The sequence below is a fragment of the Natator depressus genome, chromosome 1 (assembly GCF_965152275.1).
Source record: "Natator depressus isolate rNatDep1 chromosome 1, rNatDep2.hap1, whole genome shotgun sequence".
NCBI classification, from domain to species: Eukaryota; Metazoa; Chordata; order Testudines; family Cheloniidae; genus Natator; species Natator depressus.
In genome coordinates, this window is record NC_134234.1 from 261,879,608 (window position 1) to 261,905,398 (window position 25,791).

General features: G+C 42.9%; 1 protein-coding gene across 1 annotated transcript in view; it reads left to right on the forward strand.

Annotated features, from left to right (window-relative positions):
* Positions 1-18,623: 18,623 nt before the first annotated feature.
* Positions 18,624-25,791, forward strand: part of NUP205 (nucleoporin 205) — a 70,381-nt gene continuing 63,213 nt past the window's right edge. Inside the window, exons 1-4 of the mRNA XM_074941805.1 lie at positions 18,624-18,696; positions 22,446-22,588; positions 23,750-23,921; positions 25,068-25,212. Coding sequence (XP_074797906.1) covers positions 18,669-18,696; positions 22,446-22,588; positions 23,750-23,921; positions 25,068-25,212 — 488 coding nt within the window. The 5' untranslated portion in view covers positions 18,624-18,668. The remainder of the gene's footprint in view (positions 18,697-22,445; positions 22,589-23,749; positions 23,922-25,067; positions 25,213-25,791) is intronic.

The following is a 25,791-nucleotide window of genomic DNA, read 5'->3' on the forward strand; positions in this document are numbered from 1 at the left end:
AACACCCAACAAAAAGCACAAACAAAGAATTCCCCCGCTCCAAGATTTGAAAGTAACTTCTTTCCCCATTGGTCCTTTTGGTCAGGTGCCAACCAGGTTATTTGAGCTTCTTAACCCCTTACAGGTAAGGAGGAATTCTAGGCTACTCTTAGCAGTATGGTTATGACATGGTCCATAGACAGGTTCAGGGGAACCAAAATGGAACATCCCTATAACCAAGCCAGTAGGTGCTAAACGTCAGAGCAGAAAGCTGCTCCTTCCATCTACAGTTTCCTACCCTTGTACTGATTCTGCAGATGGTTCAAACAAGGCTTTGTTTCAGATTTCCTACTGGAATAGGAATACATGCAGAACACTAAAGAAACTTGCACCTTGCAAAATAATGAATGGCATAGCAATATAATTTGTGAAGTATTTAAAACATGGCTCTACCCTAAAATGTGGGGTTCATATTCATTGAGTCTCACCTATTCCCATAGGAAGTGTGCTTAGTTTGCAAGTATTAAATTGCCAGCTCTGCCAATTTAGCATGGGCTCTATCAAGCTGGGTTCCCCCCCGCATCTCCTGCAGTAATAGAGACCCTCTAGGTCAGTGTTTCCCAAACTTGGGACGCTGCTTGTTCAGGGAAGCGGCGCGGCCCCCATTGGCCGGCACAGCAAACTGCAGCCAGTGGGAGCCGCGATCGGCCGAACCTGCGGATGCGGCAGGTAAACAAAGCAGCCTGACCCACGAGGGGCTCTCCCTGAACAAGCGCCGTCCCAAGTTTGGGAAACACTGCACTAGGTTATCTTGTGACCACAGATATGCTTTTGCATCCCATTACCTTCTGATTATGCTCTCGATTCCTGTGCAATCTCATTACCTTTATGTCGGGTCACATCCATTTCACCAAATTCATAATTTGGAATCAATGGGATTGTACAAATGTAATTGAGGGCATAATTTAGTCTGCAGAAGCTATACAACTGATGCAAAATGATATGCAAGATAAAAAGAACCCAGCTCAACTGTCCAAACCCAGACTGAGTTTGTGGGGCTGTCAATTAGAACAAACATCTACTGCCTGCAAATTAGATATGGAATTTACTGAACCCAATGAATACCAATAAGGCAGTTGATTTGCTGACATGGCAATTTATTATACTAAACAGATTCCAAGGCCAAAAGGAACCATTGTGATAATCTAGACCGGCCTCCTGTACTGGCCAAAGAATTTACCTCAAATAATTCCTAGGGTATCTTTTTTAGATAAGCATCCAATCTGGATTTAAAAATTGTTAGTGATGTAGAAATCATAAGGACCTTTGCTAAATAGTTCCAGTGGTTACTCACTCATTAAAAGTGTACACCTTATTTATAGCCTGAATTTGTCTATCTTCAACTCCCAGCTATTGGATTATGTTTCACCTTTCTCAGCTAAATTGAACTGTTCTTTATTAAAGACTTATTCCCATGTAGATACTTATAGACTGTAATAAAGTCACCCCTTATCCTTCTTTTTGTTAAGATGACTCAAGGAGCTCACTCTAGTTTATCACTATAAGGCATGTTTTCTAATCCTTTAATCATTCTCATGACTCTTCTTTCAACCCTCTCCAATTTAATGAACACCCTTTTTGAATTGTGAGCACCAGAACTGGACACAGTATTCCAGCAGCAGTCACACCTGTGCCAAATACAGAGGTAAAACAACCTGTTTATTCATTCCAGGATCACATTAGCTCTTTTGGCCACAGCTTCACATGGGGAGATCATGTTTAGCTGTTTATCCACCACAACCCCCAAATCTTTTTCAGAGTCACTGCTTCCTAGAGTAGAGTCCCCCATCTTGTAAGTAGGGCCTACATTTGATCCTAGATCTGTTTTAATATGTACACAATATTGTTTACTTATGCCCAGTTTACCAAGCTATCCAGATTGCTCTGAATCAGTGACCTGTTCTCTTCATTATTTACCACTCTCCCAATTTTTGGATCATCTGCACACTATCAATGATCTTATGTTTTCTTCCAGGTCACTGATAAAAATATCAATCATCATAGAACCAAGGAACTATCCTTGCAGACCCACTCAATGACAATTCCCCATTTACAGTTACAATCTGAAACCTATCAGTTAGCCAGTTTTTAATCTATTTAATATGCCATGTTAATTTTATATCATTCTAGTTTTTTTTTTTTTAAATCAAAGTGTCATGTGGTACCAAGTCAAATACCTTGCAGAAATATAAATATATTATGTCAACACTATTACCTTTATCAGCCAAACTTGTAATCTCAAAGATAGCTATCAAGTTAGTTTGCTGGGATATGTTTTCCATAAACCCATGTTGATGTGAATTAATTACATTGCCATCCTCTCGTTCTTAATCAATCCAGTCTCATATCAGCAGCTCTGTTATCTTGCCCGGGATCAATGTCAGGCTAACAGGCCTATAATTACTAAGATGATATCTAAATGATGCTAAGTATACTTAGTATCTACAGAAAAACAGGGAAATGGGAATGCAAGGATAGGCTCAGTTTGAGCTCTCTTCTTTAAAGATCCTGAATTATTCATAGAGCCTGTAGAAGAAACCAATTAGCTCTTCATTTATAAAAGTTTCTAATCTCTGCTTCCAATTTTAGTTCCAAAAGGACTATGGAATCATCTGATATAAGGATATTTGCAGTTTGACAAAGTTCTTACAGAGAATCCTTTCCTTCTACAAAACTCAAACCAACTTTAGCATGCAGGTGAAGCAGACAAGACAAAGGTACTTCCTGCTGCTTGCAATGCACCATTCTTTTCAAGTCACTTTACTAGTTTCAAGCCTCTGCACAATTCCCACTTGTCTACACTTCCTCTCATTACCCTGCTTCCCCTCACTCCTTTACTCCCTTATCCTCTCCTCCTCCTATTCTTGGTCTTATCTCTTCCATGTTGCCTCTCCTGCCTGGTGAAGTCCCCCATTTTCCTTGTGCCAAACTTCCTCCTATTCTTTCTTCAAATCCACTTGAACACCACTTTCCTCTTTTAAGCTCTTTTCAGATGGGTCCATATGCCTATTTGTATTTGAGAGAGGCAAGGTAGGTGCAGTAAAAATCTTTTACTGGACCTACTTCTGTTGGTAGGTAAAAGCTTTTGAGCTACACAGAGCTCTTCTTCAGGTCTGGGGAAAAGGAATAGTGTCTGAGCTAAATACAAGTTGGGAGAGATAGTTAAACATAAGGGGTAACGTTGTAGGATGCCCCTTGAAAAAAAGTGGGCAAGTGAGGGTTAGATTGTTATGCATAAGGAGTTTGAAGTGGGCAAGTAAAGAGCAGGCATTGGGGTGAGTTACAAATTGTTGTAATGAGCTGTAAAACCAGTGTCCATGGTTTCTGGTGTCTATCAGAGCTAGGAGTTTAAGTTCACAAGTTTGTCTTTTGATGATGTTGTGCAGGTTTCCTTTAAAGATGAGTATTGGAAGATCAGAAATGGACTGATCACTTTATGAAAAATTTTCACCAGTGGGTGATATGGAGTTTGTCTATCATTTTTCTGTAGGAGTTAATTTGGGAGCATGGTGATTGTCTGGTTTCACCCACATTGTTGTTTTTTGGGCATTTGATGCACTGGAGGTACACCACCTGTTGTGACATGCACATGTATGACCCATAAATCTTGACAGATGGGTATTGATCATTGTTACAATGGAGATTTATCTGCAAGTTTTGCATCTGCTGTTCTGACAGGGTCCAGTGCCACTTTGAATTGGTGTGTCCTGGTCTGTAGGGAGCTTGCTTCTGATGAGCTTGGTGAGGCTGGAGGGTTGATGGAAGGCCAGAAGAGGGAGTTTGGGAAAAGATTTCTTTCAGGATGTGGTCCCAATCGAGTATGGATTGTAATTCTTTGAGGATATCCCCTATGGGTTCCAATGTGGGTCATCCAAGAACAGGGGTGGCAGGTTTGTATACTTTTGGTGGTGCCCAGAACGGGTCCCACCCACCCACCTTGTAAGCCAATATCTATTTTTTAAATGTAAAAATGGACTGGAAACAATAAGCATTTAACAATTTTCTTATATTGCACAATATGGAGGGTGTGGAGGGGGGAGATAAGGACTCTGGCTGGGGGCCCTGAGGTGAGGCTGGGGATGAGGGGTTTGGGAGGCGGCTAGGGCAGAGGGATTGGGCTGCAGAGGGATGAGGGCTCTGGCTGAGGGAGCTGGGAGGAGCTCAGGGCTAGGGCAGAGGGTTGGGGTGTGGGCTGCAAGGTAGGGCCAGGGATGAGGGGTTCAGGAAGGGGCTCAGGGCTGGGGCTGCAGGTTCTGGGGTGGGGCCAGGGATCAGGAGTTTGGGGGTACAGACAGGCTGCTCCAGAGAGGACTCTCCCCAGCCCTCTCCCCGCCAGACTCAGCGAGCTCTGTAGGGCAGCAGCCCCCCTCTCCAGCACACTCACCCCACACCACTTTCACTGCACATGCTGCTAGGTCCCCTGTCAGGTCCAGGAAGCCCCCTCACATCCACTGCTATCACGTGTGCACCTCTCCCCCCCCCCAGGTGGCAGCACAGCTGCCACCTCAGCCTGCCGCCGGCACCACTCCCTTTTGTGGCCAGCAGCAGCAGGCGAGGGAGCACAGTGTGGCACAGCAGGGCTGGCGCCCAGGCAGCAATACTCCAGGGGAGGCGCGCGCGAGGGCACCATGGGCCCATATAATATTGGTGGAGCCCGGGCACCATGGGACTATATAACTCATCCCCCCGGCCAAAAACCAATTCTTAAGGGACCCCATTGGAAGCATACCCCTTTTATAACAATTCCCCATTTACAGCTGCAGTTTGAGACCTATCAGTTAGCCAGTTTTTAATCCATGTAACATGTGCCATGTTAATATATGTGGATTTCTGTACCACATTTTGATTAAAATTAGACCAATATAAAATTATGTCAACATGATCACCTTTATCAACCAAACTTGAAATCTAATCCAAAAAAGGTATCAAGCTAGTTTGACAGGATCTATTTTCCATAAGCCCATGTTGATTTGCATTAAGTTACATTAACCTCCTTTAATTTCTTTACTAATCAAGTCCTGTGCCAGACAGTAAAGGATTGGGGCCTACCTTATAGCACCCTCTTCCAGCTCTTCCTAGACAAGTTCCAGCTGAGACCACTCTCTCCCCAGGGAAATTCTGCCTGGAGCCATTTCACAGAATCCAGGGAGGGTAGTTTCCAGACAGATTAATTGCTATGGGTTTTATTTCAACCTTCTTAACAAAAACAGGACCAAACCTTCACAGCCTCTCCCATCAGAGTCTGTAGGGATTAAATCCCTTACTCCAAGCCTGTCCCTTACCCAACAAGTTCATCAACCCCAAAGTTCCTGGTTCTTATCTTAGAGGCTTTGTGATACCAGGACTTTCCCCAATCTTCCTTTTACCTCTCTGTACTTTTCTTCCTAGCAGTTGTTGCAGGTTCTAGCAGGCATTACAACCCCCTTCTGCTTTCTGCTCCTCTTTTTATGAAGATCAGCCAATTAAGTGTGATGGTCTTTTCCCAGGTGCAGCAGCTGGGCTAATTAGCCAGATACCCAGTGGTGGGCTTCTGACCCAGGGGAATGGTATCCTTTTTCCTTCACGCAGATGCTTCATGCTTGATTATCTTGCCCGGGGAGTAATGTCAGGTTGATAGACCTATAATTACCTGATACCTTGTACCTTGATCTCCTGCTTCATTCTCCCTTTTGTCTGTTTTACCCAACTATTATCTCTCACAACATGCTAAGATTGCAAACTCTTTGGGGCATGGACTGTCTTTTTATTTACATATGTGCAGTGCCTAGCACAATGGGGCCTGGAAGCTCTAGGCACAACTACAATACAAATTACTAGTAGTAATATGGAACTCCACACTGCCATTTTTAGAGTCACTTTTTATGGGAGAATCCCAGTTTATGTGGTAACAGGGAGATGTTAACTGTTTTCTTTCATCAGCCACCATCTGATAAATTGTCACAATCATCAGATTATTTTTGAGACCTGGGCTAAAATCAGAAGTTATTTCTGAAGGGGGGGCAAAACATATTCTTAACCCCATGCCAGGGAACAAAGATTAAAAAGATCAACAGACCAGTGGACCAACCAGCAGGAATTATCTAATGAAAAGTCCCATTCTCCACACAAATCAGGATGCATCATCTGACCAATAATAGTAATTTAATTTGACTGCTCTAGCATGAATGTATGATCGGAGAGATCCAGCCTTTGAAAAGAAAAGATTATTGGTATTATTTATTAAGCAAATAAATAATTATTTCAAAAAGATATTATTAGTATAATAATTGCTAATTGTTGCAATTCCGGTAAGAGGGCCAATAGATGTCAATGTTCACCCCCAAGCAGATTCTGAGGCAGTTATTCAAGAAACACTGAGACCTTTCAGCCCATTTTCTGCCTTGGAGTAGGAAGAACCCGTCTCCTTACTACAGTTGAAACCATGCTAGCAACAACTTAGTATGGTTTTCCTGACTAGTCTAGGTATCATGGGAAGTACCTAGGATGGGAAGCCAGATAGAGATACATTGTTTTTTGAAAACCTATGGAGCTAAAGGTCTTGTCTAAATTAGGATTCAGAGGTGTGATTAACACATTCTAAAACTCTAGTCATGACATAGAAATTGCAATTGCTAAACTGATGAAGTTAAAATCTATGCTCCTCCCTATGCATCCGATGAAGTGAGCTGTAGCTCACGAAAGCTTATGCTCAAATAAATTGGTTAGTCTCTAAGGTGCCACAAGTACTCCTTTTCTTTTTGCTCCTCCCTAAGTGACAGCACAGGTCATGTCATCACTGCAAAAAAGCTGTGTTTTTTTCACCTACACTAGAAAACTAGGTGGGCATAACTATGTTGGTCAGGGTGTGAAAAATCCACCCCCCTGAGTAGCATAGTTAAGCTGACCCAAGTCCCTATGTAGATAGTGCTAGGTCAATGGAAGAATTCTTTCATCAACCTAGCTACTGCCTCTCGTGGAGGTGGATTACCTAGATAGATAGTGTCTATACTGAAGTGCTACAACAGCACAGCTGCAGCATTTTAAGTGTAGACAAGCCCTAACTCATGTAAAATCCTCCTAGAGACAAGGTACTGTAGTCATTGCCTCATTGTAGCCCTATACCTCCTGCTGATCTAGTTACATTGAGGTAAAAACTACCTGTGGCTTGCCTCCACTAAGATTTTACTTTGAGACAGCTGATGTATAAAACATAGCTTTTTTTCAGAGAAGACATAGCCACAGTCAGCTAACAAGGTTTCCGATATGTTAACCTGCATCTTAACAAGTGGTAAGGGGTTTTTTTTTCATGCAGTTGAGCTAACACAATTGAAAAATACACCTTTTTTGCAAGTCTAGGCAGGGACACAATCTCTACCATAGTAACCACCCAATAGCTCAGCAGTCCAGACCTACTGTGAAATATTATACCAGTTTATTACAGATGAGTAAACTGAGACTTAATCTACACTTAAAAGTTAGATCTACATAGCTACAACAGTCAGGGATATGAAAAAACACAGCCCTGAATGCTGGAGCCATGTCAACCTAACTACCAGTGTAGACGCTGCTATGGCAATGGGAGAATGCTTCTGTCACCTTAGCTACAGATATTCAGGGAGGTGACATCCCTACAGAGATAGAAAAACCCTGTCCATTGGTGCAGGCTGTGTCTATACAGTGGGGTTATACTAGCACAGCTACGCTGACATAGCTATGCTGGCATAGTCTCTGTAGTGTAGACACACCTGAGGCCTTGTCTACACTACAAAATTAGGTTGAATTTATAGAAGTTGGTTTTGTAGAAGGCATTTTTATACAGTCCATTGTGTGTGTCCCCACACAAATGCTTTAAGTGCATGTAGTCAGCAGAGTGTGTCCACAGTACCGAGGCAACCGTCGACTTCCGGAGTGTTGCACTGTGGGTAGCTATCCCACAGTTCCTGCAGTCTCCGCTGCCCATTGGAATTCTGGGTAGAAATCTCAATGCCTGATGGGACTAAAACATTGTCGCAGGTGGTTCTGGGTACATATCATCAGGCCCCCCTTCCCTCCCTCCCTCCGTGAAAGTAATGGCAGACAATTGTTTCGTGCCTTTTTTCCTGGGTTACCTGTGCAGACGCCATACCCCGGCAAGCATGGAGCCTGCTCAGCTCACTGTCACCGTATGTCTCCTGGGTGCTGGCAGACGCGGTACTGCATTGCTACACAGCAGCAGCTTATTGCCTTTTGGCAGCAGACAGTGCAGTATGACTGGTAGCCATTGTCGACATATTCCAGGGTGCTCTTTTAACTGACCTGGATGAGGTCAGGGCGCCTGGGCAAATATGGGAATGACTCAGTCAGGTCATTACCCTTTTAAGTTTCATCTCATAGCGATTCAGTCCTACTGGCAGTCCTACTGTACCGTCTTCTACCGAGCACCCAGGAGACGATGATGGCCAGCAGTCATACTGTACCGTCTTCTACCGAGCACCCAGGAGATGACGATGGCTAGCGGTCATACTGCACAGTTTGCTGCCAGCAAGATGTATAAAGATAGATGAAGTGGCTCAAAACAAGAAATAGACCAGATTTGTTTTGTATTCATTTTCTCCTCCCTTCCTTCCTCCCTCCCTCTGTGAAATCAACAGCCTGCTAAACCCAGTTTTGAGTTCTGTCCTTGAGGTTTTGAGTTCTATCCTTGAGGGAGCCATTCTGTTTCTCACAAAGCCCCTTTGTTGATTTTAATTCCCTGTAAGCCAACCCTGTAAGCCATGTTGTCAGTCGCCCCTCCCTCCGCCAGAGCAATGGCAAACAATCATCTCGCGCCCTTTTCCCTGGATTGCCCAAGCAGGATCAGATGCCATAGCACAGCAAGCATGGAGCCCATTCAGCTCACCGCAGCAGTGATGACCACTGTAAACACCTCACGCATTATTGTGCAGTTTATGCAGAACCAGCACCTGAAAAACCAGGCAAGGAGGCGATGGAAGGGCGGTGATGAGGACATGAACACACTTTTCTCTAAAACTGCGTTCTCCCGCAATTTGGAGATCATGGTGTTAATGGGGCAGGCTCATGCCGTGGAATGCTGATTCTGGGCCCGGGAAACAAGCACAGACTGGTGGGACCGCATAGTGTTGCAGGGCTGGGATGATTCCCAGCGGCTCCGAAACGTTCGCATGCGTAAGGGCGCTTTCATGGAACTTTGTGACTTGCTTTCCCCTGCCCTGAAGCACAAGAATACAAAGATGAGAGGAGCCCTCACAGTTCACAAGCAAGTAGCAATAGCCCTGTGGAAGCTTGCAATGCCAGACAGCTACCAGTCAGTCGGTAATCAATTTGGAGTGGGCAAATCTACTGTGGGGGTTGCTGTGAGTCAAGTAGCCAATGCAATCATTGAGCTGCTGCTATCAAAGGTAGTGACTCTGGGAAATGTGCAGGTCATATTAGATGGCTTTGCTGCAGTGGGATTCTCTAACTGTGGTGGGGCTGTAGACGGAACCCATATCCCTATCTTGGGACCGGACCACCAGGGCAGGCAGTACATAAACTGCAGGGGGTACTTTTCAGTGGTGCTGCAAGCACTGGTGGATCACAAGGGACGTTTCACCAACATCAACGTGGGATGGCTGGGAAAGGTTCATGATGCTCGCGTCTTCAGGAACTCTGGTCTGTTTAAACGGCTGCAGGAAGGGATTTACTTTACAGACCAGAAAATAACTGTTGGGGATGTTGAAATGTCTATAGTTATCCTTGGGGACCAAGCCTATCCCTTAATGCCATGGCTCATGAAGCCGTACACAGGCACCCTGGACCGTAGTCAGGAGCTGTTCAACTATAGGCTGAGCAAGTGCAGAATGGTGGTAGAGTGTGCATTTGGACGTTTAAAGGGTCACTGGCGCAGTTTACTGACTCGCTCAGACCTCAGCGAAACCAACATTCCCATTGTTATTGCTGCTCGCTGTGTACTCCACAATCTCTGTGAGAGTAATGGGGAGATGTTTATGGTGGGGTGGGAGGTTGATGCAAATCGCCTGGCTGCTGAATACACACAGCCAGACACCAGGGCAGTTAGAAGAGCACAGCAGGAAGCGCTGCGCGTCAGAGAAGCTTTGAAAACCAGTTTCATGACTGGCCAGTGTACTGTGTGACACTTCTGTTTGTTTCTCCTTGATGAAAACCCGCCCCCTTGGTTGCCTCTAAATTCCCTGTAAGCCACCCACCCTCCCCCCTTCGATCACAGCTTGCTTGCAAAGGAAATAAAGTCACTATCATTTAAAAAACAGGTTTCAGAGTAACAGCCGTGTTAGTCTGTATTCGCAAAAAGAAAAGGAGTACTTGTGGCACCTTAGAGACTAACCAATTTATTTGAGCATGAGCTTTTGTGAAGTGAGCTGTAGCTCACGAAAGCTCATGCTCAAATAAATTGGTTAGTCTCTAAGGTGCCACAAGTACTCCTTTTCTTTTTATTTAAAAAACAAGTATTCTTTATTAATTGATTATAAAAATAGGGAGATAACTCACAAGGTAGCCCAGGTGGGGTGTGGGAGGAGGGTAGGAGGGAAGGGAAAGGCCACTTTGAAACTTGTTGAATGACAGCCTTCCGTTGCTTGGGCTGTCCACTGGGGTAGAGTGGTTGGGTGCCCAGAGCCTCCCCCGCCCGTGTTCTTGGGCATCTGGGTGAGGAGGCTATGGAACTTGGGGAGGAGGGAGGGCGGTTAAGCAGGGGCTGCAGCAGCAGTCTGTAATCCTGCTGCCATTCATGAACCTCCACCAGATGCCGGAGCATGTCCGTTTGATCCCACAGTAGCCCTCGCGTTGCCTCATGCCTTCTCTGATCTTCCTGCCACCACCTCTCCTCACGTTCATTGGCCACTGTCCTGTACTCTGCTATTGTGTCCCTCCACACAGCTCTGTCAGTGCAGGACGACTGCATGAGCTCAGAGAACATTTCATCACGCATGCGTTTTTTTCACCGCCTTATCTGAGATAGCCTTTGGGACGGAGGAGGGAGGTTTGAAACATTTGCAGCTGCTGGAGGAAAAAAAGGGAGTGAAGTATTTTAAAAGATACATTTTACAGAACAATGGCTATACTCTTTCACGGTGAACAATACTATTCACATTACATAGCACATGTAATTTTGGTACAAGCTCGCATTTTGCATCTTATATTGAGTGCCTGCGGCTTTGGTGTTAGAGATCACACACGCAGGGCCGGGCAACAGAATTCGGCTTGCAGGCGGCCATGGTAAGCCATAGTCTTTTGGCTTCTGCAACCTTCATGACAGCAACGCCCTCCTTTCCCATACCAAGCAAAGCCTGTTGAGTTGGCCATTTAGTGCTGTGGTTTTCCTGTTAACGTGCAGCAGCAGAAACCAAACTAACCCCCTCCCCGCATCCAATTCTCTGGGATGATCGCTTTTCCCCTCCCCCACTGCCTGGCTGGTATCAGGGAAGATCCCTGCTAGCCAAACGTGAACAGCTCAGCGCCAATGCCCGCCACCCCCACCGTGTGGCTAACTGCGGGGAGGATTTCTTTTCTGCCACAGGCAAACAGCCCAGTAGGAACGGGCACCTCTGAATGTCCCCTTAATTAATTTCCCCTATTTCAACCAGGTTACCATGAACAATATCACTCTCCTGAGGATAACACAGAGAGATAAAGAACGGATGTTGCTTGAATGCCAGCAAACACCAGGACCATACGCTGCCAGGCTTTGTCATGCAATGATATCAGATTACTTGCTTCAAGCATGGCGTGGTAAAGTGTCCTACCATGGAGGACGGAATAAGGCTGCTTTTCCCAGAAACCTTCTGCAAAGGCTTTTAGAGTACCTCCAGGAGAGCTTCATGGAGATGTCACTGGAGGATTCCTGCTCCATCCCTAGACACGTTAACAGACTTTTCCAGTAGCAATACTGGCCACGAATGCATCCCTAGTCCTCAGGGCTACTTAATCATTAAAAATGCTTGCTTTTATAATATGTATTATATTTAAAAAGGTACACTCACCAGAGGTCCCTTCTCCGGCTTCGTTGGGTTCCGAGGGTATTTCAGTCAGGGTGATAAAAAAATCCTGGCTGTCGGGGAGAACGGTGTGCTGTGTGCTCTCCCCAAGCTCGTCCTCCTCCTCGTCATCTTCCCCATCCGCAAAATCCTCAGCCATGGCGGAGAGTACCCCATCATCGGAGTCCACGGACAGGGGTGGGGTAGTGGTGGTGCCCCCCCCTAGAATTGCATGCAGCTCAGCATAGAAGCAGCATGTCTGAGGCTCTGTCCTGGAGCGTCCGTTTGATTCTTTGGTTTTCTGGTACGCTTGTCTGAGCTCCTTAGGTTTCATGCGGCACTGTGTTGCATCCCTGATGTAGCCTCTGTCCCTCATGGCCTCTGAGATTTTTTGTAAAGTTTTGGCATTTCATCTTTTGGAACGTAGTTCTGATAGCACGGATTCCTCTCCCCATACAGCGATCAGATCCAGTACCTCCCGTTCGGTCCATGCTGGAGCTCTTTTTTGATTCTGGGACTGCATGGTCACCTGTGCTGATGAGCTCACCTGGCCAAACAGGAAATGAGATTCAAAAGTTCCTGGGGCTTTTCCTGTACACCTGGCCAGTGCATCCGAGTTCAGAGTGCTGTCCAGAGCGGTCACAATGGTGCACTGTGGGATAGCTCCCGGAGGCCAATACCTTCGAATTGCGTCCACACTCACCCTAATTCAAAACGGCAATGTCAATTTCAGCGCTAATCCCCTCGTTGGGGAGGATTACAGAAATCGGTTTTAAGAGCCCTTTATGTCGAAAAAATGGCTTCATTGTGTGGACAAGTGCAGGGTTAATTCGGATTTAACGCTGCTAAATCCAACATAAACTCATAGTGTAGACCAGGCCTGAGACACAGACAGTGTCAGAGCAGGGACAGGTCTCAGAAATTCTTGTGCTCTGATCAGTAGTCAACACCGCATCTCTTCCAACATTTGGGATGCACAAGCACATTCCACAATGTAAAGAATGTACTGTACTTGCATAAAGAAGTACCTCTTTTACAAGCCATTTTTGTCTGCTACAATGCAGAAATGCCTTTTAATTTTCACTCTGACTCATCAAGCTGCAGGTGATAACAAGGCCACTAATAATTAAGCCTAGAAAAGAAATTATGGTAAATTGAAAAAGATACTAAAATAACCCCATTGTTATAAATGTGTGGTTTAGCTCACAACTATGATGTCTATGTATATTATTATTTATTTGTATTATAGTAGGTAGCTCCTAGAATGTCAGTCAGGGTCCCATGTGCTAATAATTTTAATTATTAGGAATAATTATTTCCACTTACAGTATATAGCACCTTTCATATGAGGATCTCATGTATCACAACCAAATATGTAATACTCAGTAAAAGCCACAGAACTGACTGTTTTTCTTGTTTTGTGTCTAAACTCTATCTCAGAATATCATTAAAGCACAATGCATCAAATCCATCTCTGGTCACACTCCATTGGCTAAACCAGGGATGACTTGAGCCAAGCCAGCAGGATCAATGAGTCTTAGGGCTTGGCTACACTTGCGAGTTACAGTGCAATAAAGGAGCCCTGGGCGCACTAGCTCACTACCCGTCCACACTGGCAAGGCACATAGAGTACTCTGACTCCACGGCTACAGTGCTGCTGGTACTCCACCTTGGCGAGTGGAATAATGTTTGCTGCGCCCCTGCTGGAGTGCCACAGCACCAGTGTGGACACCCTGGTCCTATAGTGCGCTGTGATCGGCCTTCAGAAGTGTCCCACAATGCCTGTGCTAGCCACTCTGGTCATCACTTTGAACTCTACTGCCCTGCCCTCTGGTGACCAACCATCAGACCCGCCCTTTAAATTCTCTGGGAATTTTGAAAATCCCCTTCCTGTTTGCTCAGCCAGACGTGGAGTGCTCTCAGTGCATGTTTCCAGGTGACCAAGCCTCCACGTGCCAGGCGATTCCCAGTATGGAGCAATGGCGAGGTGCTGGACCTCATCAGTGTTTGGGGGGAGGAAGCTGTCCAGTCCCAGATGCGCTCCAGCTGTAGGAATTATGATACCTTCAGGCAGATATCAAGGGACATGATGGAAAGGGGCCATGACCGGGAAGACTGCCAAACGTGACGCAGTTCGGGCTCCATTCCCACAGACTGAAAGGGAAGATAGAGCGCGCAGTACAAAAAACATTGAAAGACGGCACCCAATGTGGACGGAAGCACAGGGATTGCTGGGATGCAAACCGATGCATCACGTGGCGTTGGGACAGGACCTAGAATGCCCTACACCCCCCACCCCCTTCCCACAAGTCACAGCGCCAGAATGGGAAGAGGTGCTCTGTGGGATAGCTGCCCATAATGCACTGCTCCCAATGCTGCTGCAAGTGCCGCAAATGTGGCCACGCCACAGAGCTTGTTCCTGTCAGTGTGGACAGACTGCAGCGCTTTCCCTACTGCACTCTCCAACGGCAGGTTTAACTCAAAGCACTCTACATCTGCAAGTGTAGCCATGCCCTTAGGCTATATCTACACTACGGAGACTATGTTGACATAGGTATGCCAGCATAACCCCTTAGTGTAGACGCAGCCTAGGCTGACAGAAGGAGTTTTGCTATTGATGTAGAAACACCACCTCCCCAAATGACTAGCTATATGACAGAAGCATTCTTCCATCAGCATAGTTGCATCTACACTGTGGGTTTTGTTGGCATAACTATGTCAGTCAGGGTGTGTGTTTTTTTTCACAACCCTAACTGATGTAGTTGTGTCGATATAACTTGTAAGTGTAGACTAAGACATATTCCACCTTTCTGTGATTCTGTGTGAACAATGGGATCATAAATTACAAGATAACAAATAAAGTAGGAATAAGCAAAGGATCATTGTCTAAGGGGCTTGTCTACACCAAAAGTCGTACTACTTTAACTATATCAGTACTGTTAAAGCAGTACAACCTCCCTAGTGTGGACTATATCAGTATAGATAAAGCGTTACAAATTCCCTAGTTTGAACACTACAAGGGTGCTCATACCAGTATAACTTATTCACATACATGAAAGGGAATAAGCTATACTGCTATTAGGTACTACTGTACCAGTGTAACTGAATTCACCCAAGTGTATTGATATAACTATTTTGGTAAAAAAAAATCATACCCACACACAAAGTTGAACTGGTATAAAAACTGTAAATAGACCAGGCCAAACTGTATGTTTTTCCTGAAGGATCTCCTCTCCTACTCATTTTTCATTGTATTTTGTTGTTGTTGCTGCTATCTAAGCTATTGGCAGAGCATGTCAATGAATTATCTGGAAGTTTTCAATGTTACATCTGTGCAGGTTACACAGGATCTCCTCTTCCAATGGGATTTTTTTTTAACGCATACAATCTGGAAACATCTTAATGCCAAAAGAAATGTGGTAACCTTCCCTTCTGCCAGAATAAATCAGTTTCCTATTTTTGTTTTCTGCTTTATCTTTTTTACTTTCAATTTCCACCCCCTCTCTTGCACCATTTTTTCCTGCCTGAGATCAAAAAATTTGAGTCTCCCGTCACCTCTGTCATTTTCTGACCTCTGAGGAGGCTAGATCTATAATTGACAAATGGCCAGGACCAGAATGAGGAAGAGTTTACGGAATACAATTCCTTTTATTAAAATAAACAAATTAGTTCAATGTGAGCAATGGTCTAAAGAAAAGATATCCCTTTCTCAAATATTTACTCTTCAAGCTCTGTGAGAGGAATTCTTTCTGGCAGGATGGGTTTTCTCGTTCTTGCTTTCTTTCCGTCTCTCCTCTTTCTGCTTTGACTACTCTCCACTGTAATTCCCTTTCTTCTGGCTTTTGTTTCTTTTCCTCAGTTGTCTCTCCCTAATTCATCCTGACTCTCCAGAGTCTCTGCTTTCTCTGGATTGTCTCTTTTCTTTCCTCTCCTATCCTGTTGTGTTTCTCCCCTCTACTTCGTCAGAATTTGCTGTCTGCTTTCCGTGGATATAGTTTGTCGAACATGGTTTTGCAGCAAGAGAAACTTAATTTTAATAAAATTCAAGTGTGAAAATGTTAGGCTATTGGCTGCTGACATAAATGTGTCTCTTGAAGGCATCTCCTATCTCTATGGGAATATGCTGAAGAAAAGTTGCAATCACTATAATGGCTGGAAGAGCCTTGTAAGAGATACTATTTCAAAGCAGGAGGGCAGTAGGCGATATTCAGATGTGGGAGATTTGTCAGATATTAGTACACCTTCCTTCGCTCTAGATATGTGTCCAAGTCTCTTCTGTGCATTTTCCTCTTAATTTCTGACAGTCCTTTCCTCAACTGTCTTTTGAGACTACTGATCTTGTCACAATTGAAATGTTCCTTGCCCCATGTTGAACTCCATTGGGATGGCTAGGTCTCTTAGTGTCCAGGATAGGAAACTGTAGTCTATAGTCAAAGACTACAAGACATATGATTCCAAATCCAATACATTTGCTTTTAGAATTAGTCAAAAACTTAAAGATTTTTTAAAATTAAAATTTAGTTTTATTTTTTGGTAAATTAATTTTTTCTAGAACAAAGGCCATTTTTCACCAAAAAACATTTTTTGAAAATATTTGTTTCTTTCAAAATTTCCCAGTTTTTTAATGAACAACTGCAGAAATTGAAGATATTCAGTTTTTGAAAACCTAAAATGTGTATATTGGTTTATGGCTTTTAGTTGAAAAACTGGGAAATTTTCTAGTGTCTATAGAAATGAATGCAATCACACACTTTTCTTAGGGCACACATTTCAGGCATATTTTCCTACAGTGATGGCTCTAAGGAGAGGTAACATAATGGAAGGCACTTTCTTCATCAGGACCTGAAAAAGGAAGGGAGGAAAAAAATTGAGAGGGATAACACTTATATATGTTGTTTTCATTATGTAAGATGGGAGTTATGAAACATAGTATCTGATTAGCGAGACAAGGTGGGTGAGGTAATATTTTTTTCTGGACCAACTTCAGACCTGAAGAAGAGCCCTGTGTAAGCTTGAAAGCTTGTCTCTCTCACCAACAGAAGTTGGTCCAAAAATAGATATTACTTCACCCACCTTCTGTCTGTAATATCCTGGGACTGACACGGCTACAACAACACTGTATGCATAAAGAGAAGGAGGACTTGTGGCACCTTAGAGACTAACCAATTTATTTGAGCATAAGCTTTCGTGAGCTACAGCTCACTACAGCTCACTTCATCGGATGCATGAAGTGAGCTGTAGCTCACGAAAGCTTATGCTCAAATAAATTGGTTAGTCTCTAAGGTGCCACAAGTCCTCCTTTTCTTTTTGTAGATACAGGCTAACAAGGCTGCTACTCTGAAAACTGTATGCATAGAGTCTGATTGGCTCATAAGGTTCCAGTTGTGGCCCTGATCCTGTGAACACTTATACATGTGCCTAATTTTATTACTGTGAGCAGTCCCATTGAAAATGTTTTAATAAAAGTAGAAAACACATTAATACAAAGAAATGTAATGTGAAATATATAATTAATAAGGAAACAAGCACACTAATGCTTCCCAATGACTTCTCCTATTAAGACTATAATTGCTATAGAACTCACTTCACAGACCATAATATAAACTAAGTTGCACACTGTTAATACTTATTTTTATTACAGTTGTGTCATTTTTGTAAATAGAACAGGAGTACTTGTGGCACCTTAGAGACTAACAAATTTATTAGAGCATAAGCTTTTGTGGGCTGTAGCCCACTTCATTGGATGCATAGAATGGAACATACAGTAAGATATATATATATATATATATATAAGTTGGAAGTTACCATACAAACTGTGAGAGGCTAATTAGTTAAGATGAGCTATTATCAGCAGGAGAAAAAAACTTTTGTAGTGATAATCAAGATGGGACATGAGGTCTGTTTTCCTGTCAGACATTGATCTAGTTTGTAACATTGCAGTCCAGCTTGTTAATATACATTCTAGTAAAAAACAAACAAACAAAAAAACACTTTTCTGAGAAAATTATAAAGGATCACGTAGAGGAGGAAAGGTTGGTCATTGTGACTACTTAAACAGGTTATATTAATATAACCTTTGGAAATTCTAGTTTTTTTAATCAAATAGTTTATTTATTTATTAAACAGGACAGTAAGATAACATTTTTTTCCGATTCAAGGGTGGGTGAGTAGATTTTGTCCCTGGTGTGATCCTCATGCAAATATATTTTTTTAACGGTTTGCACATATGATAATGGACTCACTAGTAATGTGATTTTTTTATTGAGGAGAATAAAGGTTCTGAACACATTCACCCATCCTGTTTCACCTTGGGTGAAGAGTGTGGGACAGATGGGCTATGTGGGAATTTTAGTTCAGTCGTTTGCATAATTTCATACAATCCAGACATGAACTACAATTCCCAGCATGCATCGCGCTCTGCCCCTGTAGACCCCGGCTTTCCAAAGGCAGCCCTGCCTGTTTAAAAGAGACTCACTACCCGGGGTGCGGCGTATAGTTTATAAACATATTAGGGACCCTCCCACTAGAGTTTTACGGGGAGTAGCGTTCCCTGTAGGCGGCGAGGAGAGTGATATTTCTAGGCAGGCAGCGCATTGGGCGCCCCAGCTCTTTCTGGGCCTCTCTGCGGGGGCGGTGCCTGCCTGTTAGTGGATTTCCAAGATGGCGGCGCTGTTGGCGGTAAATTCAGGTAAAACGAACCTCAGGGCGAGGGCGGTTATCGGGGGCGGCGCGGTACCGGCTCGTGCTTCCCCCGCCCCTATGGGCAGGCGGGGGCGCCCCGTCGGGGCCAGGAGCTCCTGGGGGGGAGTGGAGGAGGCGCCGTCTGCGGCCCCTGTCCTCGCGCGGGGCCCCTCGGCTCCGGCTGCGGCTCCGGCCCCGGCCCGACGGGCGTGGGCGAGGCCCCGGCTGTTCCTGCCCCGCCAGTTTCTCGGAGTCTGGGTCCGGCAGCGGCTGCCGGGCGCCGTGTCCCGCGGGGGGAGCCGCTGGTGCAGGCTCTTTACCGGCTGGGAAGTCAAATGAATAGATGGAGGCTAGTTCTTTGCCTTTTGGTTTCTGAGCCCCTAGGGGCTCTCGGCCCCAGCCGCCAAGGCTAGAGCCCCACCTCCAGCATGGAAATGAAAACTCTTGAGTCTCACGTAATCACAAGAGTCCCGGAGCTGGAGCACTAAGAAAAACACAAAATGCGTCCCGAGTCAGCAAATCCTATGACAACAGTTAGGCTGCTGGTGAGCTGAGCCCACAGTTTATGGTGCTGACCAATGCTATCTCATTTCCTTGTAGTCCCCTGTCTGCTGAATCCATCTCTCATTTCTTGTCTCACTCTTGGACTGTACACTGCTTGGTGCAGGGACTCTTTGTTCTTTTGCATAGCGCCTGGCACAACTGTGTTCTGGTCCAAGACTAGGGCTCCTAGCCACTATAGCAGTATAAATAATGAAACTGTGAGAGTTGGCAACCTAGGTAACATGAGGAAGATGAGGCTTTGGGAGGCAGAACCCCCTGCTCCGTTGTGCTATCTGGTGTGTTCATTACTCCCTAATGGGTGCAGAGAGTTTCCCTCCAGCAGGTATATTTCCAACATCTAAACCCTAACCTTTTAGAAACAGCCCTACTCCTGAACTGGAAATAGCTGAACCAGATTTAGCCCTGTCCTATTAACACTTGAAGCCAATGGCAATACTCCCCCACTTAAAATGAAGCGTGTACATGTTTTAAGGATTGAGGCCATTGCATGTGGCTTACTTTTCATGAAGAAGAATCTTTGCTGTGGTTTGAAATAAACTACTAAAACATCCTTGAGATTATGGGAGAGGATGATGGGGCTGCAGCTGGGTCCAGATGAACATGTGCATACAACACCATTCTCAGCCCATCTTGGGGGGAGGACATGCTGTAATTCCCACCAGGGTACTGTTGGATCCTGCTCAGAGAATCCGTGCTTAGCTAAGAAATGGTGGAAATGTGCTCCTGTCTTTTTCGTCTTCTAGATGCTGTAGAGTGGAAAGCGCTTCACTCTCTAAAGGTTTTTTGTTCCCTTTCCCTGTTCTGGCTTCCCTCTTTTTTGAGCTTCCCTTTTTTGTCTTCCCCAGTTTCTTTCCCATATTCACAAAATTTGGTGTTTTCCTCCAGCTGTCACAGAGCAAAATAGATATGGTTGGGCTCCATTTTCTGCTATTTCCAAGACTGTTTAGAAATAATGAAACAGATCAGAATTGTCAGTTTCATTTTGCTACTACTTTCACTGGTTGGCTAGGGTGAATTGCTAGTTGGACTTAAACTAAATTGATATAGGCCTTGTGTAAACTGACTTATGAACATGTTTATAGAGGTTGCATTGGTTTAACTAAAGGTATGTCTTCACTGCAAAAAAGTATCGCTGTCTCAATGTAAACTCATGGTGGAGACAAGGCATGGGTAGTTCATTCCTCGAGTAGTTAGTCGAGGTAAACCCCAGGTTGCCAATATAAAGGTGACCTCTACTAGTAACACTGAGTTTAAATGTTTCAGAGTGGTAGCCGTGTTAGTCTGTATCAGCAGAAAGAACGAGGAGTACTTGTGGCACCTTAGAGACCCACAAAAGGTTATGCTCAAATACATTTGTTAGTCTCTAAGGTGCCACAAGTATTCCTCGTTCTTTCTGCTGATACAGACTATGTGTGCCTTGTCTCCACTATGAGTTTACACTGAGATAGTTTACGCTGAGGTAGTTACACCTTTTTGCAGTGAAAACAAAGCCTAACCCAGTTTTAGTTAAAGTATTTCAAGTTGTGTGTGTAGACAAGGCATTCGATTAAAAGCTCTTTGGGGCAGAGACCATCTTTATGTTATATGTGTTGTGCAGTACCTAGCATAGTGGGGCCCTGATCCTTGATTTGGTGGTCTCTAGGCATACTGCAATACAAATAATAATACAGTAGGTACTTTTGGTGGTGATTTGTTTTGGGAAGAATATGTAAATTGTTTCAGGAATGTCAGATATATCTAGCAAATAAAACTTTGACATTTCTATGTTAGATTGGTAGCTGGTTATTTGGAGAGGTTTTTTTTTTAAACCATCAGAATACTAGATTATACTCTGTAGGCAGGAATTATTTACCAAATATCATGCCTTCAGACTGCTTCCAGTTTTGCTATCTAGACTGAAGAATGATTCTGCATTATGGTATCAGCGTTTGAATATTAAGTTTGCTGTTGATAGATAATGTAGGATGCTGTTTTTTGTGTATGTGCTGGTGAAAGAAAGTAAGTAAACTTTTAGTGTAAGTTTCCTAAATTCCTCCCTGTGCAAAGAAACTTTGATCCAGAATGATATCCTTTCTAATGTGGAGAGATCGCTCATCCTCAATGCTAAATTCAGATATAGCATTTCCAAGCAAAACTTGTGCCAGTGGCAACAAGTGAAGGAGGAGAGTTGGATTATAGAACAGGGTCTGAGACTTGGCCTAAATAACAATTGGTAACACAGGGTAGCTTCCAAAAATAACCCTTGTGAAAAGCATCTCAATGTACTAAGTTAATGCTGCTTCATTAATCTTTTTGTATTGTAAAACAAATTCATATTTGTATAACTGACTTTTTTTATTGCTGTAGAGGATGAACATGTATTATCTAGTCCTAAGGATTTATGTATAAAATATTAATAGCCAGAATTTACACCTCTGTCAGATGTTGATCAATACAATGCTTTATTAGGTATTTTTTGTTTGTTTGTTTGTTTACTGCATTTCTCACTTTCCTGTCATTATGTGGTATGGCAGCAACAAACATCGGGAAAAAACTTATTAATATAGTACAATCTGGTGAATAAAAATCACCTTGTAAACTGTATTTCTGTTAAAATCAGAAAAGGATGACAACATTTGAAAGGTTATATATAACTTAATAGCTTAACAAAATGTTTTACATAGATGTAATAATAAATCAAGTATGACAGAGCACTGTTGTTCATGTATAGTTTCTGATATTGTTGATTTTGTTCCATTTTGGTCTGTTGTATCAACAGCTGAAAGCAGGAAGCTTGCTTTGCCTCACTTGATTCTGGTGCACTCTTCAACCCTTACTTATCCCAGTAGTCCTGCTGAAGTTGATAGGATGCAGGATCAGGCCTATATCTGTAACAAATATGTCTGTGTAAAGAAAATATGGTTCCAGAATTTATCAGCTGTCATCTTCATCTCTTCTCCCTGTCCCCTCCCTGCCCAATCCAAGGAGATTTCCACCTCCCAATATAAGAAAAGCATTGTCTTTATTCAGTGGCATATTCTCACTTTGGATGTAAAAGATTTGTTTGCATAATTTCCTGTGTTTTCACGTTGAGACTATGCAGTAAATGTAAACAATAGTCTGTTTCTAGAACGTACTGTGTGGAGAAATAATCTTTCCTCTACTCTTCCCACTTACAATACAATTTTTTTTTTCAAACTTTTTTCTTTTTAGCTGCCAGTTTGTGGGGTCCATACAAGGACATCTGGCAAACAGTGGTAAATGGTATCTGGAAAAGGCAACCTGAAGCCATCCATCTCCTGGACCAGGTTTTAAAGAAACACAAACCTGACTTTATCTCACTGTACAGAAATCCGGTAATTAACTAACTTTTTCTCTTTTGTAATGGGTTGGGGAGAGACTAGTGTGCTTTGTTTGTCTTTCCTTTTTTAAGATTAGCCCCAACCTCAAAGAGTGATTATCCTGTGTTTTATATTTATCCAGTGCCTTGCAAAATGGGGTCGCAATACTGGTTGGAACCTTTTGATGCTATAAGAATAAAAATTACTTGAAAGAGTCTTATTATTTATCTGGCTTCTTTTGCAATTGAACACTTAAATAATTTAATGTTGATCATAAGTTTGTTTCATTGGTTTTCAAACAGACTGTTTGGAGAGGGATACTTTATTTATCCATCAAAATACCCTCTGCTCAGTCAATCAAGTGCTGATGGGTTTTTCTATTTGATCCAGGCTTCTGAGATGGAACACATAATTATTTCTTCTTGTGTTTTTTCCATGCTTATGATGCAGTTACTTAAGCATGCCGGCAGGCAAAACAGGTAACAATCTGAAAATAAAAAGCATACGGGATGCTCCTTCTGAAGATTGTGGGATGAGGTGGAAAAACCCATTTAGCACTTGACTGATGGAGGAGTAGATATCTGTTTAAAAATAACATTACAGTAAGGAAAAAATATCTTTCCTGCAACATCTATAGTTGAAGTTTTCATTTTTATTTGTAAAGTTGATAGGTTGAAGGCTTTAGTCACGAATAGGATCTTGTTTCTCTACATTTTAGCGGTTGACCGACATCCAAAAAAGGAATAATATATTATTTGTAAAACTATTTATTCTTTAACAGTTTCTCATCAACATTCATGCTGTCTTTTATCAAGGTTAGATCAGTTTCTGATGGGAAAATTCCTGTTGGGAATATATCAAAAGCTACTTTGAGAGCTTAAATAATTCTAAGTAAAGTAAGCTCCAGCACTGATGATATAAGATCATTTTTGGTGTAGCCTCACAAGAAGCCTTGCTCTGCATTACACTGTGAAATAACTTTGAGGACACCTTTACTACCTGAATGTAAAAAATATAGGCAATGCTTGTGATGAAAGCCTAACATGTCAGAGTGGTAGTTGTAAAGAAGAATTAATGTGACAAGCTTTGCTTGCTCTCTGATCAGCTTTGACAGAAATGAATAATTGTTCCGCATCTTGCCATTTTGGGAACTTCTGTTACTTATTTCTTTTATAGCCAAAGAATGTGCAACAACACGAGAAGATTCAGAAGGCAAGTACTGAAGGGGTTGCCATCCAGGGTCAGCAGGGTACCAGACTTTTGCCAGAGCAGCTCATTAGAGAAGCCTTTATCCTGAGTGACCTCTTTGATATTGGAGAGCTGGCAGCTGTTGAACTCCTTCTAGCTGGTAAGGAGGCACTGAACTGAGGGGACAATAGTTTCATTGAACACTAAATACATCCTGAGAGTTGGGGCAATTCAGTTCTTACAGGCTTCTTATTGGAACTACTCGTTTATTTAGAGCTAAGCACATGTTTAAATGCTCTGTTGGATTAGGGCTTTAGTGTCCAACTCTGTAAGATGTTCATAAAGATCTAAAATGATTCCTAGTACTGTAATGCGGTAGAAAAGTAATATTTTGAATCCATTAAATTATTTTAGTCAGTCATTGTAAAAGGGGAAATAATCTGTAGCGAGCTCTCAATCAAGATTGTTAGTTATTTTGAACAAGTAATTTATTACTGGATTCAAGAAATAATTGATTACTTATAGCTGATTATTTTCTCCATAAAACAATGTAGTAGTGATTCATTTTGTGACGTGTGTGTTAATTGTACTATGAGCTTATGGCTTTACTGTGTGCCATGACATAGAAGCTGATGCTCAGGATATGAATAATATGATTGCAAGTAATCCACATTATCTGACAGGCAGAAAAGTGATGATGTTTGTGAATTCTTTTTAACTTGAAGTCTTTAAATCATGATTTGAGGATGTCAGTAATTCAGCCAGAGGTTATGGGTCTATTACATGAGAGGGTGGGTGAAGTTCTGCGGCCTCCAGTGTGCAGGAAGGCAGACTAGATGATCATCATAATCTCTTCTGATTTTAAAGTCTGTTTTTTAAAAAAGCTATTCCATTAGGAATCATTATCGGCTACTTTGTCACATCTGATATGAGTTTTTTGAATATGCCTATTTTTATTAAATGTGGATATGACCTTGCTGGTAAAATGTTGTCACCTGTGAGAGGTCGTCATGAAGTCCTGAAGCAAATTAAACAAAATTGGAAATTAAGGTTTTCTGTCTGAATGAGCACTGAAAAACTGACTTTTAAGTACAATTAAACTGTTATTGTCCTTTGCTTGTGCAGTGTATGAGGGTAAGATAAACATTTGTTTTCAAATATAATTTGGACTCAGAGTTTTGTTATAGGCTTGTTGTACTTCTAGTTAAAAAAAAATAAGACAATCAAATACAAAGATGTGATTGATTATGTATGTTGAGGGTTGTTTTTTTTTTTTTTTGGTGGTTCTGTATTTTTAATTCTGTAGGGGAGCACCAGCAACCTCATTTTCCTGGCCTTACAAGGGGTTTAGTGGCAGTTCTTCTGTACTGGGATGGAAAGAGATGCATTGCCAATTCACTGCGAGCCCTCATCCAGTCACGGCGGGGCAAGACATGGACATTGGAACTCAGGTCTGTCTTTTAGTTACGTTTGGGACTTGGATATGAGGCACGCCAAAAAGCTCTGTGTGTTGGCCACTGATGGCTTCTAGGCTGGTTAGTTTTTGGGGGTGTAAGAATTTTCAGATTTGTTCACTATACCTTGATGGTGTTGCTTTCATGTCTTTTCAGCACAGTATTCTTCCATATTTTAAAAAGAAAAGGAGTACGAGTGGCACCTTAGAGACTAACCAATTTATCTGAGCAAAGCTTTCGTGAGCTACAGCTCACTTCATCGGATGCATTCAGTGAATGCATCCGATGAAGTGAAGTGAGCTGTAGCTCACGAAAGCTTATGCTCAGATAAATTGGTTAGTCTCTAAGGTGCCACTCGTACTCCTTTTCTTTTTGCAAATACAGACTAACACGGCTGCTACTCTGAAACCTTCCATATTTTAAATACATTTTATTGGTTACCTGGGATTCCCCTTTTCTTCTGCTCCTGTATACCCCTTCACCTTCTGGCTCTGTGTTGTGGCAAGTGCTGCTCCCTGAAGAGCCAGTTAATGATGCTCCAAGCACTGACAAGTGGTAGTCACTCAAGCATGTTGT